We start from the raw sequence: 21766 nt of genomic DNA, 5'->3' as shown, positions 1-21766 counted from the left end.
AGTTTGTTTGATGTGAATCTTGTTCATTTGTTTGTATCCTCACACTGTTTAAATGGAGTGAACACATTCTCACACTGTGGGGTTAAACCAGCTCTTTTCTGTTATATTAACTGTGTGTCTTTGTCTTTGACTTACTGTGGTTGTTGGGGGCGGTTCACTTCCTGGTTGAGCAAAAGGTGAGTCTGAGGGGTGGGGCCTCTTCTGAAATCCAGCTCATGAGACCAAACCATGTGCTGCTAAATCAGAGGGGGGTTCAGGCTTTAGTTAGTTTTAGCCTTGTATTAGTTGTAGTTGGCGTCCATCTTGTTTTCCTCTTGTGTGTTATTTGGTTTGACCTGGTCACTATATATGTTCACTGCTGCCTCCACAACAGTGTGTCCCTTCCTCGTCCACAGAGACAGCTGCTCCATGAAAGAGACTTTTTATGGACTCACAGGTATGTTCAAGAAGTAATTAATTTATTTATTGTATGAAAAGTTTGAGTGTTAATGTTAGAGGTGACACATGGAGGATAACCTCTTTTACTTTTGTATTGTATTGTAATGTTATTGTGTCTCTGGCCTGAACTCACATGTGTATTTAAAGCTTTTGTCCAGTCTGTATAAGACAGACTTCATCATACTCTAATGTCTAGTGTCCCTGAGTTTATATGAAGTGTCTCATGTTTGTCTCAGGCAATATAAAATGACATGTTCCACCATTTCCTCTAGTCCACCTGTAGCAGCTTTCTACATTAATGTCCTGTTGAAACCAGTGAGACTAAATGTAATCAAAGTAATCAAAATGATCTAATACTGCCACTTTCATTGACAAAAAATATCACCTCCCTTGTGTCAGTTGCTGTTAAAGATCTGAAAGATTCTGGAGTGAAGAACTGAGCCTGGCCGCCATGTTGGAAGTAGCCAATCAAGGAGACAGACAAATAGCCAATCAAGTAGCTTGAAGGCAGACTACCAGGGGTGGACACCCCCCTCACTGCTTCTGTGGCTTGAGGGCACCTCCTGAGGCGACTGCAGGGAGGAGGGCATCCCCTTCACTGTGGGTTTTTTATTTATCTTTATCCAAAAGGTCAAAGGTTAACTTCACTGTGACATCATAATGTTCACTGTACTCCTCTGTTAAAAGTTATTAAAAGATTTGGTTATCGTTGAAGGACGTCACTGTGACGTGGTGTCAAGTTTTGATGTTTCGCCGTGTACGTGTACAAAAATCAGTAGGCACATATGTCATGTCCAGGCATTCAAAAAAGCCTCTTGTAGTCACAGCCTATACCCAACAGGAAGTCAGCTATTTTTGAATTTCATTGTCAATTGTGTCCCTTTCCATGCGTGGTATTTTAACAAAGTCCTCCTAGAGAATTGGTCAGATTGACTTAAAAATTGGTGTGTGCCATCTAGACTAGTTTGTGATGAAAAGTTATTAAAAGACTTGACTATTGTTGAAGGGCATGGCATGGTGTTGAGTTTTAATGTTTCGCCATGAAACAGGAAGTTACTGATTTTGAGTATAAATGATCCAATCAGCCCCCTTACATGTTTAATAAGAGTCCAATCAGGATACAATCATTTATACTCATCACACCACCTAATGTCAACAAGACGCAAGCCTCGTGTGACAGTCATCATCTGATTTACATCACCATTTAAGATACTGGAATGTAACATATAAACAGTGACTCTTCTGTAGTGCCACGTCGTGGAGACAGGAAGTGGCATCAAACTCCTTCCTGCAGTTTCTAAAACACGTGACAACTCAGAGCCTTGTTGACCGGTCTGGTCCAGTGATGGGGTTGTGCCGAGCACGCATCCCGATGAGTGAGAGGGCACGTTCAGTGCTGCTTTGCATCTTTAAATTGGATTGATTTTAAAAATTACAAAATAATAATACATTTTATTTATATAGCACTTCCTAAAAAACAGGTTTGCAAAGTGCTTCACAAGCACAAAACAAAACATCATAACATAATGTAACATTTTAGGCTAAGTTAAAGATTTGTGTTCAATGAAAAAAGTCATGTATTTAGAAATAAAACGATTGATTTATTGATTGTAATGACACTTTTAGGTGTGGCTACAATGCTTTACTCATGTCAACAATAATGAAATGTTCAAATATATTATATTATTAATAATATATTTTCAAGCACATGATATATATGATTGTTTGCGATTAAATCAGCCTGTATCATTTTACCACCCCTTAAAGTCTTCTTCAAAGGACACTTTGTACTTTTTACTTAAGTATTTTTCTAACACCAGTACTTGTACTTGTACTTGAAATTGAGTAATATTTTAGTGATGTAACAGTACTTGTACCTGAGCACAGTTTTTCAGTCGATGAATAGAAAGAGATGTAGATTATTTTAAAGAAATGAGCTACCAGTCCTTCAGGCCTGATCTTCTATAACTAGAAATAATATTTAAACTCTACGTGTTTTACTCTCAGATATCACTACATCATGATCTTACCTGCAGCCTCAGTGGACTGAGTCACTAGCAGGTGGACGGTGAAAGCATTCATATTGATTGTACTAAACAGACAGCCATTGTAAATAATATATGACTGTTTGGGTAGCTATTGATTGCAACTCACCCACTGCCTTCAGAAATGCTACCTACTGCAGCCAGAGAGAGTGTGTGTGCATGTGTGTGTGAGTGACGGAGAGAGATTGAGAGAAGACGCATGTGTATTTTAGTGTGTGCATGTGTTTCTAAGCTCAAGTAACAGCCCCCGTAGGCCTTCGCTTTCCAGCTCTGGGAGCCTTTCACTGTCTGAGTAGTGGAAATTATCCATCTGTTAAGGAGCTAATTCAGTAAGCTAGCAGAGTTCTCTCATCATTGATTATCAGCTTCATAATCTGACTCCGGGCGCAGCATAAGCCCAAAAAGGAGACTGTTGAATTCAGAAATAATGAAGCGAGCTCTCTTGATTACAAATGTTCTGAAGAGCGTGCCTAATTGATGGTTTTATTAATTCTCTGCCCCACTGCCAGTCCACAAAACTAATAGATCAGGCCTCCTCTAACTTTGTGAGATATATTTCACAGGCAGCGCAGTGTGGCGTGAGGTTCTCGAGTGGATTCCTGCAGGTGAGGATGTGAATCAGAGAGGTACTGGAGGATTAGAAAACGAGTGGAGGAGAGGCTACAGCCATGTCAGAGGCCACTGACTGCAGAGAAGACACACAACATGGTCTGCAGAGTCAAACTGATCCTTTAATAAGTTTACTGTGCACGTTTGTCTACACTCTAAAGGTGCACAAAGAGGGTTCTACTGAGAACATGTTTATATACTAAGGGTTTTCTGTAGAAGACATGCAGAGGGTTCTACAGAGAACCTTTTTATGTTCCCAGGGTTTTATCTAGGACTCAAAAAGAGTGTTCTAGTGAGAATATTTTAATATTCTAATGGTTTTACCTAGAACACACTCAGGGGATTCTACTGAGAATTTTGCTATGTTCAAAGGTTTCTATCTAGAGCACATTTTGAGAGTTTATTTTGTTTAATAATTAGACTAAGAGAGTTTGTGGAAGGAAGTGAACACACCGCTCGCACACATCTCCCAGCTGAGGTCACAGGAAGAGGACTGAGCTATGGACAAGAGCAACCCATCCAGGTGCTTTGCTCCTGTGTCATGCCCCTCCCCTTTTTGGGTGAAAACAATCACTCTAATTTGATTGGCTGCTAAGCTCAAATCCTCTGGCCAGTCAGGCGAGCACTCATGCTATGTCTTTGCCAATCAGTGATTGTCATTCAGGGGTCCTTTTAGTCTGTCTCCTTCAAAGTGGACAACCCTGACATAGAACTATTCTACTGAATCTTCAGGTAATCTATTTCAAACATCTGTAACATTTTTATATTAAGACACTTTATTTTGCTGTTTTGGTGCAGCTGAACCAAACTCCATTCTAAAAACAGGTGTTTTATTATAGGACCACCATTTTTCACAGTAAAAACTTTCCATAAGACTCTTTTCTGATTCACTGCCATCTACAGACAGAATTGGGACATGTCATTTACTCTAACACTAACTAACTTGTGACGAAGTGTTTGCCACTGACACACATACTGACTGGCTGCTTTTATAGTGCTTGTTTTGGCATATGGCTGCTCTCATTCATACTACTGGATTAACATCACCGAGGTATCACGAGGCAGAACAGGCTGGGGCTAGCTGGTTAGCACGCTAACTTCATTAAATATCTCTGCAACACAGTAAATAGATGTCTTTAACATAATGTCAGAACTATTTCTTCCCATTCTGTTGATCATTTTAGTTAATTTCTGAATGTTTTAAACTAACTCTCAGGTCAGTTTCACTTGCATTTTATTATTAACCCTCTAATACTTTTTTTACTTTAAAGTATTTTATAACATTGTTCTTGAAAATGGCAATATGAATCAAATTACTATTATGATCTTAGATAGATGTCTGCTTATACGCTCTGATCATCCTTCCCCCATTCTCTCTGCCTTTGGTCTTCCTCCTATTTTGTAATTTGATCATATCTGCCAACACCTCGTACACACCACACACACACACACACACCATTACTTCATTACTTTGTGTAGCCTCCTCCAACCATTACCAGCCCATCCCTATCTACCCCCCCAGCCCCCAACATCAATTCCTCCCCGTCTCCCTTATGACCAGCAGTGATAACGAGAGGCAGACTGTGACCTGCAGGCTGAGCTGCTGCACAAACACAACTACACTACATTAGGTAACAATAAGCTGTAGTAACTCACTCTTTGATTTATTCTTTTAATTTCCCCATAAATGCTGATGCCATCTTGTTCAGTGCAGAGCCACATTAGGTGTTTTAATATCATCTCCGTTTGTAAAGAACTCCATTTTGTGTTGAAAAGAAATGTCAAAATCACAGTCATTAGTGCTGTCAATAGAACTATATTTACATAAGCGGCCACATGTGGCCACTCAGTTCATTACCCTTCTCATTCACATTCACTGTACTCACCTCAGCTGTTATCCACTCACTCATACAGCAATATAATAGATTATCTGTGCGAGCCAGACCAGCATTATAACCATGATCAGTGTGGTCGTTTTAAACTGCCACCGAAAGATTTATCAAGAACTTCACCCTAAAAGCACTGTTCCATTGTTCACATGCTGATCAATATTCTGAGCTGTGTTTTGAGGTGGGGGTTGAATTTTAATCTTAAATTATGCTAGAAAATATATTTTAAAAGATCAAACTCTTGCCTATTAAACCTTGAAACGGGCCAGTCTCCTAGTGATTACTTTTTTTATGTTTAATTTTTTTTTTTAATCTGACAGAATTGAGAAAATGTCACATTACTTCATTTCACAGCATATTTGTAGCAGCAATGTTGTATGTGACATGAGAGTACTCTGATTACTTTGTGTCATAATTCTACAATGCTGCCTCCTAGAGACATACTTTAAAAATATCCTGAAAGTTCACAGCTGTGCCGTTTCAGTAAGGGTCCCAGTGCGACCATATCCCTCTCAGAAGTTTCGCAATCTAGCCTTGATATTCAGTGTCTATTTGAGTTTTTGTTTCTGAATGTCTTTTGTGATTATTTATCCATTTTTCCATGCTGAAAACAGTCCCTGTTGTCCTTAGCTCCAGTGTTAGCCCTACGATATCTGACCCATAAAGCTTTCCATGCCTGTTGACCAATCAGAGTGGCCATATGTGTCATGTGACAAATACGTAACAGGCAACTCTACATCTCCAAACAATGTGCGCAATGGAATAACATGAGGCTCACCATGCCTTTGTATCTGTAGACCTTAACTATACACCTTTCTTCTAAAGCACCCCAAGTAAGAATAGATGAGCATATATAGTATGTAAATAATGCACAGATTGTCATTTGTGTATTTGGATAGCATGAAGCATGCGTCCAGGATGCATGGAACATTCCACAGATAAATCACTAAAGTAAAGAACTAAGGTAAAGAAGGTAACTGCATGAACACAGGATGTTTTGCCTGTTTGGGTTTGGGCTATTGCTCTGTAAGCTTTGCTCATCAGTGTAGAAAAGGTATGCAGGTTTCATATTAGATGTGAATACAAAAACACCTACTGGCTTGATAAACATGAGCTCATTTGTTTTACAGTGGTGAAGAGCCTGGCACCTCTGCTGCAGGACAATAAACTAGTCCCCCTGACCCACAGGGCCTTCATGAAGGAGCTGACAGTCCAGCTGTTTGCTGTTACAGCTGTGGTCCCCTCTGCCAGACCACAAAGTGACCACGTCCCCGTGCCGATCTCTGCTCATGCTGACACAAGCAGGTGAGCTGCGTATGGACATGAGACCTGTGCACACTGCAAGCAGACAAAGCGGGCCAGTCAGTCTCCCCCCCCCAGAAGTGTGAGGAGTGTGATGTGTCCCTTTGTCTCTTTGCTGGCAGGAACTGTTTTCAGGAGTGGCACTCATAACTTTTATCGACAAAAAATAAAAAGACTTATCTTGCATGTCAGTAGTTTTTGCTGTGTGTTGACTGGAGCATTTTGGTATTCTCTTTCGCCTGACTGCCAGGACTTGACAGAACAATATTCAAATCTCGTTCCAGTAGTTTCTGTGTGTTTTAAATTTAAAAAATTCTGTGAGATTCAAATTTCTGCTTTGTTTTTTCTTTTAATTCTTTATACGTTCATGTGGCATCAGTGCGGTTTATATATTCTGATAGCCCAGGTTGTCATGAGAAAAAATATGTTTAGAACTCGATTGTGCATTAGTTTTGAGGTTTTACAAGCATTTTTACACTCGAGACTCGAGACCAGGCGAACCAAAAATAAGAAAGTAAAAAAAGATTTAGTTCCCTGCTAATCAAAATATACAGAGCTACAGAGTTGACATGTTATGAATGAGACACATCTGATAGAAAAAAACTATGTAATGAATTTGTCAAAAAAAAAAAATAGCTAGTTCCAAAGTCATTCATGTTTTTGTAAGAACCTGACAGACTTGATGGAAATCTGGGACACAACTTTAAAGGAGCAACATTTCCATTAAAAAAAATAATTTTAAAACAAAGATAATTATAACAGCACATTTTATGCCTATGTTATCAGTAGGTATTGTTAGTTTTAGAAGTAATGTCTCACAGACTGTGTGTTAGACAATGACTTCATTAATGCCGACACAGTAAGCAGCTTCCCCGGGATGGTAATCAAGAACGAGTTCCAGTTGAGAACTGGTTCCAGGTTGTCTGATCCACCAGAATCACACGCCTCTCAGCTTATCAATTCCATTTATTGATGTTGGCTTTTCTGACAGTGCGTGATGCAAAACAATGACGTCAAACTCATGTTCCTTGAAAACCCAAAAGATTCCACAAAATTGCTTAGAACTTCAATTTTTGTTGAGTTGGCTTGAAGTAAGGGTGAAACATGAATAAGTGATCTACAGCACTCTCCCTCTGGCATCTACGCTGCTGGAAACTTGCAACAAAAAGGAATCATGTCACGTCTCTACAGCCTCTGACAGCACTGTCAGTGCACTCATCAGACTGCAGTGACTGACTTCAAGGCGGGCTCCACATTTAAAAATAGGTGTGACAACGGCACATTTCCAGTCATCAGAGGAGGAACTGTGTTTAGAAGACCAGTTAATTAAGTGAGCAGAAGGAGGAGTTAAAATAACTTTGAGATTTAACAAACATGTTATCAAAATGAAAAGCATCTCTGCATTTGGAGTTTGTTAAAGAGCTTAGCAGATATTTTCTTTGGCTAAGAAAGTCTAAATGAGAACAGATGCTGCACAAATATTCTCTCATTTCATCCGTTTCATATGACGATACACAGAATGTTCGTACAGCTCTGAACTCCAGCTAAATTAAACAGTGGAGCTTTTGCACACCTGAGTCACATGCATGCATCTTTCTGTGGTTTCTGCACTTTGTTCAGACTCAGAGATAATAAAACAGTTGAACTGATGCTCACTTTTGTCCACACAGAAAACTGGTCAGGAATCAAAACGGGAATTGATCTGGATCTTGTTGAAATGAACTTTATTTCATGGCAGTGTTGACTGTTAAGGATTAAATAACATGTAATAATAATTTGACCCTGATTCATAGTTAATGTTTTCTCTCTTATTGATTTTTTAACTTACTTTGTTTTTTAGCCACACTAGCGTCTGTCTGTTCATCCTACAAAACCTACAAAATTCATCATATTCCCATTAAAGGTGCACCAATCAAACTTTTCTCTCTCAATACTGACTCAACTCAGGGTTACTGCAAAAACCAAGCACTGATCTGAAACTGCCACTCTGTTCTCCACATTTAAAATCTGCAAACATCACTTTGTGAGATGTAGCATTAGGCCAGGGTGATAAAAAGGCTGCTGGCTGATAGTGTTCATAACTTCAGTATCACCACAGATACCAAGCTGCACTTTGTGTTTAGTTTTAATTCACAAATGTTAGCATGCTAACATGCTAAACAGAGTGCAGCATATTTATTTCTCTTAACTTGTTCTACACTTATTCTTAACTCATACTATACTTTGCGCTTCCTATCTTATTTTTACCTTTTATTTTTTTTATTTATTTTTTTTATTTGTATAGTTTTTTATTTGTACATAATTCCTGTATCTAACTTTTTAACTTAGTCTCTTTAAACTTCTTATCTTTCTTGTCTCACTGCGCTGCATCACCAAGTGAAAAATTCCTGTGTACTTTGTACGTTTGGCGAATAAAGCGATACTGATTCTCATTCTGATCAGGCAGTTTGTTGACCAAACCTAACCAAACTGCGACTGAATTTGAAAAATGATGGTGAAAAAACAAAACTTCAACCAAGACTAAAAGTAAAATCACAGCGTTGACTTTTAGTTTCACACTGGACACAAATCTCAGTCTCCTGGATCAAAGTCCTGGAGTCACCAGCCTCCTCCCTATGCAGATTGTGTCTTGCTTGACCTCCTTCAGCCTGCAGTGAATCAAATGTGTGATCAAGGTTTGCAAATCTAGGGTTACTACATAGACACAACACATTACAGCTTAGCGTGTAAAAATGTAATTGTTAGTGTGTTGCCTAACATTACAGTGTAGTTTAAAATATTGCTGTGGGTAAGCGCAGCCTCAGCGAGCGGAGCTGTAGACTCTTAGCCTTTTTATCTGGTGTGAAATATGATGGGCGTAGCTTCCTAACACCATAAAGTGACAGGGCCAAGCCCTGCCATTATTAGGCCTATCATTATATCTGTTCCTGCCCAACGAGCAGCCAGGAGGGGGAGTTTAAGCACAAAGCGCCACAAGGGAAACGCACACCTGAGACACGACAATGCTTCACCGTTAATCTGTGCTGTCAAACATACACAGACACAGATAGAGGCAGATACACAAACACAGGCACAGGGACGTGGTGACAGGCGTTCTCCCTGTAGCCATGTACACTCATTTTCTCACTTACACATATGCACGAAGACCTGTGTGCACAAAATTAACTGAATAACAAGAGGAGAGGGTGGGAGGCAACTACTGAAAGTGGGAGAAAGGATGGAGAAGGAGAGAGAGATGTGAGATAATCTGAGTTATCTTCACTGTTAGAGACAGAGTGTAATATACCTCACTCCTCTGTGACAGGAGCCAGTGGGCCTTGTGGCAAAGTGAGTATTATGTGCAATAAGACTAAGAAGAAGGAGTGCAACACTCCAGTCAGCATGGATGTGATTTGGTTCTTCCTAAATAATGACAGTAGTGCTGATGATCAGTACAACAGCACAACCTCATCCTGCTAATATAATGGAAGAGTTTGTACATTTGTGTGTTTGTGTGTCCCATCATCCCTCCAATCCCCTCCAAAAACTGTTCAGGAGGCCAGCCTTATGTCTGTTATCTGTGTTTTTTATTATTTCATTTCATATCATTTTTAGTGTTACATAAATATTCTACAATTTTACATTTTAATTTCAGATCTTTTATTCCTAAATCCAGAACCTCTTCCACTCAGAACTACATTTTCCATAGTACCAGTAGAAGCTTTGTGCATCTGATCTACTGGAAATGTACTGGAAATATGACAGCCCATTATCATCTGAGTGGGAAAAACTTTACCTATACTAAATTCATTATAGGGTCAATGTAAGTAAAAAAAACCCAGCAGCTTTTCATATTTGTTGGACATCTTGTTATTTTCCCCATTAGCTCCTTCATCGGGCTGCATGATTTGGTAAAACAGAAAACAAAACTGTGATTAATTTGACTGCAATTGTAATATGCAATACAATTAGTGGAAATGATCGGTTTTGCATTACAATTTTCATGTTCACTGAAAAAAAAACAATATTAAAATCATGATGATGCGATACTTTTGTGATATTTTTATTGCAATTGCCATTAATTGTGCAGCCCTACTTTGAATGATTTCGAATCTGCATACAAATTTTGTGCATTTGAAATGAAAAGATGCTGTTAAGGAATAGTCCTAAAATATTTGCAAGAGAAAAAATTGAGTTTGCACTCAAATCAGTCAACATTTCTGCATATTATTAAAGGATATTTTTGTTACCACAAACATGTTGAAAGATTAATTCTAGTTTTTTCATACAACAGGTCGCCATTTATTAGTTAACAGTAATAAGCAACAACAGATTATGATTGAATAAGTATGAAGTAATTATTTGGCTCCGCTAACAAAAAATAGTTGAACTGGGACTGGACTGTTGCCAAGCAACACATAAATATGTTCCTGCACATCAACGTTAGCCAGCTAGCTACTCTGTGTACGTCCACACGTTACAGCAGTAGAGCTCTTTTTTAGTTGATCCAGATGGATCCATAAAACTGCCTTCAGACTGTCTTCAGTTCGCTCTTCTTAATGGACAGAATGTCCCTGTTTAGACTTTTGAGACTCACCTCAATGAGGACCAAAGAACCAGACCAAGACTGCTTGAGAAAGGGGTTGTCTTGGTCTGCTTTCAAGCAGACTCTGGCGCAGTTTGTTTGGATTCTGAAAGCATCTGACTAGTATTTTACAATCACAGACGTGTGATTTTAACATGATTTCAAAAGCAGCACAGTGGATCCTGGTTTGGACAGGAACTTTCTCTTTGGACACGAAGGCATGGGTATTTTCCCTTACTAATAGAACAAAGCCGTTCTTGTATCCCACTCCATATACTGTGTCAGTAATAAGCCCTGAATCATTGCTGTAAATGTACATGTATCTGAAAGTCCCGATGCTGTTATCCTCATGGAACGCCTCTCGTCCAATCAAATTACTGGGTCAAACCTAAGTGTTGCATAATTGCAAATGTGAAGGGTCTCTTTTGTGTTTCATTTTTGTTAACAAAGTAAGCCCTCCATCAGTCCAAGTAACACTTTTATTGTTTTGTTATTAATTAATTGCAACTCAATGATGCTGCAGATGCTTGGAATTAGAATGATGTGCAGAACTGGCACCAAATTCATAAAGACCCATCAGATTTAATTTCATTCTGTTTTTTATGTCATTTGAAATGTCTTTTCAGCAGATACGGTTGTCATTAAGCTGTAGGAGTTTGCAGACACGTTTTTGAGATATTTTTATCACAAATTCCTCCCGGCTGCACTTTCTGTCATCTGGTTTAAAACAGGTCGAATTAAATCAACAAGATGTTATTTTTTGACAGCCTAATCATTGCAACAGACAAGAGAAAACACATCAGTAATGCTCTTACATGTTCTGCAAATATGAACAGGATTTTTTAATATCTAAAAGCATTATAGCTTGAATTATAGGAGACTTTGTGACACCAGGAGACATAGATAAATCAGGGGTTCATAGAAAGGTTTACATTGTAAATGCACTTTGGACAAAAATAAAATGTAACCACACACGATATAGCTGAATGTCTCTGTAAACTCATTTGTTCTTGATCAGCAAAGGTCAGACCTTCAACAATGACAGTCCAATATTGAGATGAATTGTCATTTTGTTTCTTCATGCAGTTCAAATCTCCTCTTGGATTAAACAAATGAAGCACGAGAGGAGGAGAGGGTGCTTGCAGGCTGGTGGCAGCATATGCAGAGAGTCGGTCCAGACATGTCCACGTGACGAGTTGGGCTGAGGCCCTAACCTGATTAGGACCAAGACCAGGCCCATTCAATTAATAGGACCAATTGACTGGTGTAGTCCCACACAGCTTCTGCCTTTTCCAGGGAGCAGCAAATGAACACTGATTGAACTGTGCACGAGGTTTATAGTGAGTCTTCAGAGGACTTTCATTGCTCTCACTCCCCAATTTCCTCTGGATGCTAATTTCATAATAACAAATTCAAAATAACAGTTTTAATGAGACTTGAGTCAGAATCCACTGACTGCAGAATGAAAAGAAATAATCATAGATTTACAGGGTGGGTAGTCAGTTGGCAGTCTTTCTATTTACAAGGTGCGTGCGTGCGTGCGTGTGTGTGTGTGTGTGTGTGTGTGTGTGTGTGTGTGTGTGTGTGTGTGTGTGTGTGTGTGTGTATGTGTGTATGTGTGTGTGTGTGTGTGTGTGTTGGTGCATTATTTTTGTCATGCTGTTCTTAGAGGTGTTGGTTACAACATACGTCATGAGAGGTGTCTATAAATAATAACTTTTCTTCAAGTGTATGATTCAGAAGCTCTGATGTCTGACTGCAGTGTGACGCAGCACTTGACATCCACATTAAAGTGTGTGAATACGTGTGTGTTTGCCCTTGTGAACAATCACACACACCTCTCTCACATGATCACTTTCAGGTCAAATCAGAACAAAATCTTTTTTTCATGTAATGTGACCAGGCTCGGCCAGTAACAGATTACATGTGACAGGATGGTAACTGCATTTCATTACAGTTACAGATAAACAAAGATGTAATCGGATTACAGATTCATTAAGTAAAAATGTGGATTGTTAGTGGGATTACAATTTCAAAATAAAGAACAATATCCTACACAGCTGCACACACAGCTGTCAATTCGTCATCATGGACTCTAGTGAAAAAATGCTTCACTGAGTGGAAATTTCACAATTTTTGTCTTTAAATCAATCAATCAATCAATAAATTGCACATAACAAAAATTCCTATCTATTATTGATTAATTTGACTATTTTTTTAATGAATCAATGAGTCTTTGAGACTACAAAATGTAAGAAGATTTTGGAAAAACAAAAAAGGCATTAAAATTTTTCCAAAACTTAACGTGGCATTGCATTTTCTGACAGACTGACTAATAAAAGCACAAAGACATTATGTTTACAATGACAGAGAAGAGCAGCCAATCCTCCCCTTGTAAAGGTGGACTCGGGGTCTGTTCACCCGTTTAGATTTCTGCAGTGTGAGTTGCAGAGTTTTGGAGATATCGGCCGTAGAGATGTCTGCCTTCTCTCCAATATAATGGGACAAAATGGCTCTCACTTTGTGGTGCTCACAGCACCAAAAAAATACATTTGAAAAATTCAAAACCAGTGTCTCTTTCCAAAAATCCTGAGCTGGTTACTCAAGATAATCCTTGTTGTGAGCAGTCTGATGTAGATTCTGGTAGATTCTATTGCAGAAAGAATATATTGAAAAGAATGCAGATATCTCCCAATATCTCCAAAACAGTATAGTTGAATAAATACCAGTACAGGCCAGAGGAAAAACTGATTTTTGATTTTGGTGTGATCTGTCCCTTTCAGCAATTGATTATTGAAATAGTTTTCTGTCAGTCAGCTAATTGATGGATTGAGTAATCATTACAGTCCCAGTGTAAGTACCAACATTCAGTCTCATGTTACATATAAATGACTCCAGAAGGGTACACAGGTTTAAAATGTGGGGGAAACAAAGCACTGTTATCAGTTTGGTATTCAGTATCAGCAGACAAACAGTCTGATCAGGTTTGAAAGGAGCAGTGCTAACGCTGAAAATTACATGCTCCTGCATTTATCAAAGCAGACTAGCCCTTTAATATGTTAGCAAGGTCATCAGGTAATCAAAGACCTTGCTGGAGCTTGAAGAACTCACTGCGCAGTGTCTTTCTGTTTCTCTGCTATATGAAGCCGATTTTATCCTGCACCTGTATGCCAACTAGAGTTGGATGTGCACACTCTCTACTTAGGTGTCGTGTCTGAGCCACAGCAAGTGTAGAAAAGTGTTGTTAGAGCCCAGCGAACATGAGTCACATATGCACACGCAGCTTTGATGGTGGCATGTTTTGAAACCAGCCGTTCCAGCTCTAAACTTGGAACTTAAAGGGATAGTTCTAATTATCTGAAGTGTGGTTGTATGAGGTACTTATCCATAGTCAGTGTATTAACTATAGTAGATTGAGTTGCTATGCCCACACTCTGCAGAAGCAGAGAGGAGTAACAGCATGGAAGCTGAGCTATATACTGCTGTGGACAGGTTCAGCAGCAAAACATATTTCAGACACTTAAATAAAGGCCCACCCTAAAATATTCTTCTTAATTTAAGTGTATGCGAGTGTATGTCTTTTTCAACGGAAATGGTAATGTAAGCCAAATGTTGCTCTTTCCAAAGCAACCAGACTCCCTAAAGAAAAACAGTAATTTTACCTCTCAGACTACAGGACTTGCTGTCTTACCACTGCCTTAATCAGTTAATTTGTTTGTGGTGAATCAGAACCAATCTTTTAAAACACCAATGTCACACAAAAACACAAACTAACAAATGAAGCAGTGGTAGACCAGCAATTCCAATGCTGTGCATGGTAAAATTTCAGTTTTTAACACACATATTGCAAAACCTTCCACCCCTCTCCTTGTATCACTCCACTAAGCCCCTTCCCCCCAAATAATGCACATCTTGTTGGTCCTGAAGCAAAACATCAAAGTTTCCAAGTGTTGTAAATAACTAGCAAGCTAATATCTGTTCTACTCAGCTAGTTATGTCTGATTCAGAGGTAATATAGACACAAAGACACCTAATCTGACACTCCAAATGGTTTGTTACACAGAAACATCTGGGAAATCGTCTTAAGAAACTGTTTGGAAAAGGGCAAGCACTTTAAAAAATCATTTGGCAGGTGATTGGATGAACCATTTGCCTATCGCATCTAATATGGGCTAACTTACAACCAATCAGATCAACGCTTCAATGGACGCTTCTCATTGTTGTCACACCTAAAACCATGCCCGCAGCTGGCAGCAATCCCACCTAGGACACTCATTGGCTGCAACACTTTTGGTGGGACATGAACAGATAACTTGAAGCCTGGCAAGATGGATACAAGTAAAAAGACACAGAAAATCCCAGAGTAACCTAACCTTTCTACTGAGTTACTTTGATTGGCTAGTCACATGCTAGGTGGTTGTTTTGATTCAGAATGAGTCTTTTTTTTTTTTTTTAACTAAATACAAACAATCTTTCAATTAAATATTGTTACTGACATGAACTGGTCAATAAACTGTTTTTTAATATTTTCTGGGTTTTTTATGCGTTTATTCATAGGACACCTGAAAATATGACAGAAGGGGCCACAGGCAGGAGCCAAACCCATGGCCACTGCAGAGGACAACAGTGGGTGTACCAATGGATAAGTACCTCATACAACCACGCATCAAATAATCCAAACTACCACTTTAAAGGCTTGAGACATTTCTGAGTGCAGTGCCAATGTTGCCAGATTCCACAGTTAGTCGACTCAGACATGTAAAACAATGGAGCAGCTACACAAAGCAGCAGTTAATAGTCTTCAACAGCAGAAAATGAAGTGCTTTCAGGTAAGGCTCTGGCAGGGATGAGTGGCTTTTTAAAGTAATCATGATTGCCATTTGATTCGCATCACAACAAAAAGCCTCTTCACAGACACAGCAGTATTCACTGACACACAAAGCCTCCATCACCTCCACAGACAGACACATCGCTGGCCTTCTCCTCCGTCCTCACTCAAGGGTCTGATTTAATGAGGAACTAATGTCACACCATTCAAAAAAAAAAAACTCATAGCTGCATGTTCGTCACAGCTCGGCCCGTAATGCATTTATATTTAGGCATCCAAAAAAATCCCCCCCTCCTCCCACCAGAGTGGCAGCCCACCATACTGCCCACACTCCCGCCTCCCCACCCCCACAATCTCTCCGTTCAGCCCCCCTCCTCCACTGATGAGCAGAAAGGCCACGATGTATTCTTGACATCCATGTGAGTTAATTACAATGACTGCACATGCACTGCTGGAGACATGTAATTATCAGCACCTCAGAAAATGGAAGGCCTGTGTTTTAGCCACTCAAAGAAAAATAGCTGGGTTTAGACCACTTCTTCACACGATGAGGGGATGTTCTTCATATGATGAAAAGCATTTACATTTAGCTGTTTGATTTGTGTGTCTGTTAATGTGAGTGCTGCATGTGGTGGACATGGACGCACGCGATGGATGAATTTATGTGTGTGTATGCATGCACCCTTTTCCTCTGAATAAAACAAGCTATATGGTTAGGTTTGGGTACCAAACTGTACTTCTAAGGGTACTAACCGAGTACCACTTCGCATTAAATTAACTGGTACCAAATTTCGATACCTGGGAGCGCATTTGTGTGCGAGAGTCACAGAATATAGACAAAAAGAGCAAGAGAGAGCGAGCAGCAGCAGCTTGTTCAGTGGCAGAGCGGAGTCAGTGAGTCAGGGTAAGAGCGAACCGAAAGCCGTCACAAGTGTGGCTAAATTCTTCTGAACTCTACACAGACGACACTCGCTGCAGTGTTTGTCATGTGAAATGTAAAGATGCAACACATCCAACAAACATAAAATAGGGTGCACTGTTTTTCATAGCCTGAAAGCTAAGTCCTCTGCAGCAGATGCTGCTAACGTTAGCACTGATGGTAGCTGCAGCCTGCTACACTGTGTGGCTAACGTTAGCAGTTCTAGCAGCAGCAGCTACTCTGCTTGCAGGTTAATGTCCATGTCTGTGTTGAATGTGATCACATGTTGCTCCAGCTGAATGATGATATACCAGTTTATTCTGACACAACCTACATTCAACCTCATTTCCATTTTCTATATCAAAATGCTGAAAAACGGCCTCGTTTTACAAGCTGTCATCTGTCCGACAACAGTTAACAGGCATTGTGCATTACTTAAATATTGATAAATAGTATGACCGACTAGTATTTCTGGTGTTTTCTGGGAAATATTATGATATGCGAGCACAGCAGTGCAAATGACGACAACAGGAAGCATATCACATGTTCTTCTTCCATGACACGAACAACAATGTTGCCCTGTTGACTGACTGACAGGCTGTGGGGTTGTAGAGAAGGATTGTTTCAGCATTTTCATAAAATGAAAAAACAAAAGCCAAATTGCAGGAATGCATTTGCAACATTGCGTAACTATAACCGGCAACCAGCAGCTAGCTTGCTCGACCATAAAGTTGCCCACTGGGCAGTAAGGTGAGATCATAAGATAACATTACACTTAGTGTTACTGAAGCAAATGATCTAATTTACCAAAAATTAAGTAATTTGCATAATTAAAATAATTTTGCTAATTCCACATACACTGCTGACCCAACCTAACCCAACTGGTTTGTGACAGTTTGTTTCATCAAAGAGGAGGAAGAGTTGGTTAGAAAGACTACTGCAACTGCTGATATATGGACATGGTTCAGGTTTTAAAGATCAGGCAACAAGCAGAAAATACTAATCTGCAAATTATGTTGGACAACAGTGGTTACAAGGGGTGGTAATATTGATATACTTGAGAAAAGGTTATGTATTTTTTTCTCCAGTAATTATTATCTCAGTTTTGCACATTAAATGTTATTAAAATACTTCTGTACTATGTGAAATATGTCCTAGTAATATGGATGAGACTACAGTAATAGCTGTCATGTAGTTGCAATACAAGTGGCTCTTTATCCCTTCAGCATCTTTTTTTCCCCAAAGTCTGTTCCATCTAGTCCCACCGTACTGTGCTGTGATTGGTTGGTACTAGCTGCCTCAACAGTCACTGCCAGAAAGGTTTTCTCCTAGAGTTGTGGAATCGTTTAATTTGATCCAAACCATGATCTTTTCTGAATCCTACCCAAGTAGTTTTCTTGTATAAACTTAACCAAACTGCTCCCGAAAACTGAAAATAAATTCAAAGTCTTAACAAAGTCAACAGTCACATTTAATTTTACATGGGACACAAATCCCTGTTTCCCGGTAACAAGGACTAGCCTTAGGGGCCAATCATAGCACAGTAGGGTGGGACTAGGTGGAATAGTCTTGGAGAAAAAAATAATGCCTTCAGAAGTACATAAATTGAAATTTTAAGAAAAATACATTTCCCCCCCAACCCTATGACATGGTTTTAGTGTGTGAGACATTAAGTGTTTGTAGAGCCTTTGTAACAGTAGAGAGATGAGTGTGAAGATAAAGGACAAAAGAGCACAGAGACGCTATTTGTTCCTTTTTGTCATCACAGCAGATACCCAGAATCCTTAGAGACAACACTGACAACTCACTTTGCCTTTCAAAGTCAGAACATTTAAATGTCCTGCAGACAAAAGCAGTAGACACCATTGCCGCTGTGTTTTGTTAGTGCACAGAGGAGAGGAGAGAAGAGGACTTAGTAAAACCTTGAGTAGAGATTGGGATCTGCCTTTGAGCAACTTGCTTGTTGCATGGTCGAATAATCTTTTCTATCATGCTGTCACACATAACTGGTTTAGGGGAGACACTGGCCTCACTCGCCTCAACTCCCAGACACGCACAAAACTCCCGCCGCCCTGAATAATCAACGCAGAAGGAGAGATGAACGGCCCCAAACACACGATATAAGCATCTCTCACCCGCCCACCTGCCCAGCATGGGCCCAAACACACACGGGCTGCTCATCGCATCTGTTCACAAGACACCCTCGCCAGAGAAAAAAAAAAAAAAAATCCCACCATTCCACCTCCCTCTAGTTTCTCCAGCATCATTTCAACTGCTACTGCTTAAATACCCTCAGTGTTGTGATAGAGATCAGAATAAAACAGGATTTGTGTCGGCTCGTCGGGGAAGTGAATTACAAAAGTGGGCCTCAAAGAGTGAACTGCAACCTTTCTGGTGAAGCCTGGAAATGTGGGCTAAATAGACACAGTGGTGCACAAAAGGCACTACAACTGTAGACACAGCTGCTCTTAAATTAAAGAAAGAGATCTTTGAACGCAATCAGTTGCATCCAGTAGAAAACATCTTCATCAGAATACTGCCATCATTAGAACAGAGGACAAGAACAGCAGCTATCATGTGATGTATTTCTGCTGATGACTAATTATTTCCATTGTGCTGTTTGGATCATGTGAAATCATGGCCTGACCTCTTCAGGAGCACACTGTATACTTTGAGAAAATCTCACAAAGGATATCAGCCTGTAGGGTTGACATATTGAGAGACTAGTCCTTCATTAGGTGGAATGAAAAGGTGAATATCTTTTAAACTTTTTAAAGTAGGGCTGTGATGATAACCACATTACCGCAATACTGCAGTCACGTTGAGCTCATCAATCTATTTATACATCTATAGATCAGTGGTGTCAACACAAGTCAGGAACACAGCCTCTGATTGGTCGACAGGCTCAACCCATGGCATCTTGGGATTGCCTATGGGTGGCTAACAACATGCTAACAACAACAACTGTTTTCAACATGGAAATATGGATGAATAACTGAAGAAGACACTGGGTGTTGAATTCATCATGGATTTATTTTACCATGTCTCCAAGGAGGCATGGCACTTCGAGGCCAGAGTACAACCTTCTGAAAGGGATATGTTTACAACGCTAGCATTAGCATTAGCTTATCATTAGCCTTTCCTGCTCAGCTTCAGGGCTAACCAGGCCACTATTACAGCAGTTGGGAAACAACAGATGAGACTTGGTGTTGAGAAGCTGACTGACATACAGTTACCTGAACTGTACATTCACTGCCACACTGACTACTTCATGTTCAGCTGAAGTTTCTGCTCTGCTACGAGCAGCATCATCACTCACCTGCTGCTTGTTCTCCCTCACACTTACGTGCTGCCCTGTTCTTTAAAGGAGCTATGCTGTGCTAATGACAGTATGGTTCAATAAAGTCCAGTGAAACCTAACACTTACGGCAGTAAATCTGCATCCCGTGGGAATATGTTGTTTCGTCACCATTGTAAGAAAAAATCCGTACTGTCACAGCCCTACTTCTAAGATTTATGCAGAGACATGGGCTTAGTGTGAATGTGCTATTCCTTAGAGTAAGGTTATTTTTTCTGTCGTGTAGGCCAGGGGTTCCCAAAGTTTTACATGTCAAGGACCTCCACAGTACATCCACATTAGATCACATGAAGAAGGTCTGACCTAAGTCATAGTTTGTCACTGGCCTCATACTAACCAAATCACACATATTGTGTTCTCTTTTGACAACCAATGTCATAACTAATGTAATATTTTTCACTTCCATTCAGTGAAGTGAAAAAGAGCTTAAAGGGTTTAAAGGCCCAAAGGGGAGGCCCACCTCCCTCTTTGAAAGCCTTTAGTAAGGTAAGGCAATTGTATGTGTCATGCATTTATGGTGGTGCCCGGCCTGGCAAGACACTACAATCAAAAACAAAACAGGAGCAATACCATGATACAGCGAGGGAAAAAGAACAAAAGTACGCTTCCAAACAAGATTGTACCTACTACTGAACTCAGTCCTGTTTCTTAGATATTACATCAACATACCTTGAGCGTATCTAAGGCACATCACTGTGTCATTTAACACATCAGATATACAGTGCCCTTGTGCACTGTTGATAAGTGTTTAACATAAATTGAGCAAGAAGAGACACTGGTACTTAAGTCTACAGTCATCAGATATACAAAACAAATTAGAACAATCAGCAGAAATTTTAATAAAAAGTCTGTGTCTAAAGTTGTGATATAATAGACAATAAAACAAAAAATAGCATAAATAAACTCTTTTTTTTTCTCTTGATCCAACTTCCAAAACTGTGATAAAGTTAAAATATTCTATTCCTCCTTCAGCTGGGGACCCCCTGCAACCCACTCAAGGACCCCTATTGGTCCCCAGACCCCAGTTTGAAAACCAGTAGTGCGGGTATGTTGTGGGAATAGTTTCCATGAGGCAGTGTGTGTTTAGCGGATAGAAACGCTCATCAGAAAGCTCTTGTTTGTTACTCACGGGTGCCATCGAAGCGGGTGGCGATGGTGTCCAGGAAGGTGTTCTGCGGGGCCAGCAGCCCTCTCATCACCGGCATCCTGCTCCGGGTCGACTGGGTCCTCCTGCCTCGGCGGCCCGGGGCAGCGCTTGACTCCTGCTCAGACCCGAAACTTGGCAGGAAGCGTGAGGTGCCCGGTGCGCATCCCAGCCCCTGGAGAAGCGCACCGATCCGAGATACGCGCGGTGGCTCCACCTTGGCACCGTGGGGGTTGTGACCATAATCAAGTCAGCGAAGAGCGGATATCAACCGTGGGATGCACCTGTGCACCTGCCGACGGAGGGGAAAACACATTAAAACGCCAGCGTGTGTGTGTGTATGTGTGTGTGTGTGTGTGTGTGTATGCGCGCGCGCCGGAGAGAGGTGAGGATGGATGGACTGCAAGTTTGTGATGCTGATGGTGCTGATGGTGCGTGGAGTGAATCTTATCGCAGCAAGCTCCTCCTCACCCTCTCTCTCTCTCTCTGGTTGCGTGGTTATCTTGCCACAGCTGAGGGCAGATGCAGAGTCACATGACGCCTCTCAGGTCTCGCCGGGCTGTGGTCCTCATTCAAAGTGGAGGTGGGAGACAAAGAAGAAAGCAGCCATGTGGCCTCTGTCCTGATGGGAGCCGCTGTGAGGGGAATGAACTGTACGGATCCACAGAGC

General features: G+C 40.4%; 1 protein-coding gene and 1 long non-coding RNA gene across 2 annotated transcripts in view; one reads left to right on the top strand and one right to left on the bottom strand.

Moving 5' to 3' along the window:
- Positions 1-21501, bottom strand: part of kcnh3 (potassium voltage-gated channel, subfamily H (eag-related), member 3) — a 241798-nt gene extending 220297 nt beyond the window's left edge. Inside the window, exon 1 of the mRNA XM_084724378.1 lies at positions 21082-21501. Coding sequence (XP_084580504.1) covers positions 21082-21157 — 76 coding nt within the window. The 5' untranslated portion in view covers positions 21158-21501. The remainder of the gene's footprint in view (positions 1-21081) is intronic.
- Positions 713-1152, top strand: LOC146322389 (uncharacterized). Its single transcript, XR_014771265.1, has 2 exons — positions 713-753; positions 838-1152. It is a non-coding gene; the product is annotated as an uncharacterized LOC146322389 (long non-coding RNA).
- Positions 21502-21766: the final 265 nt, after the last annotated feature.

The sequence above is a fragment of the Lutjanus erythropterus genome, chromosome 8 (genome assembly GCF_056507025.1).
Source record: "Lutjanus erythropterus isolate fLutEry1 chromosome 8, fLutEry1.hap2, whole genome shotgun sequence".
Taxonomy (NCBI): domain Eukaryota; kingdom Metazoa; phylum Chordata; class Actinopteri; order Lutjaniformes; family Lutjanidae; genus Lutjanus; species Lutjanus erythropterus.
Note: the sequence above shows the minus strand (reverse complement) of the source record. Positions and strands in the feature narration are given on the sequence as shown.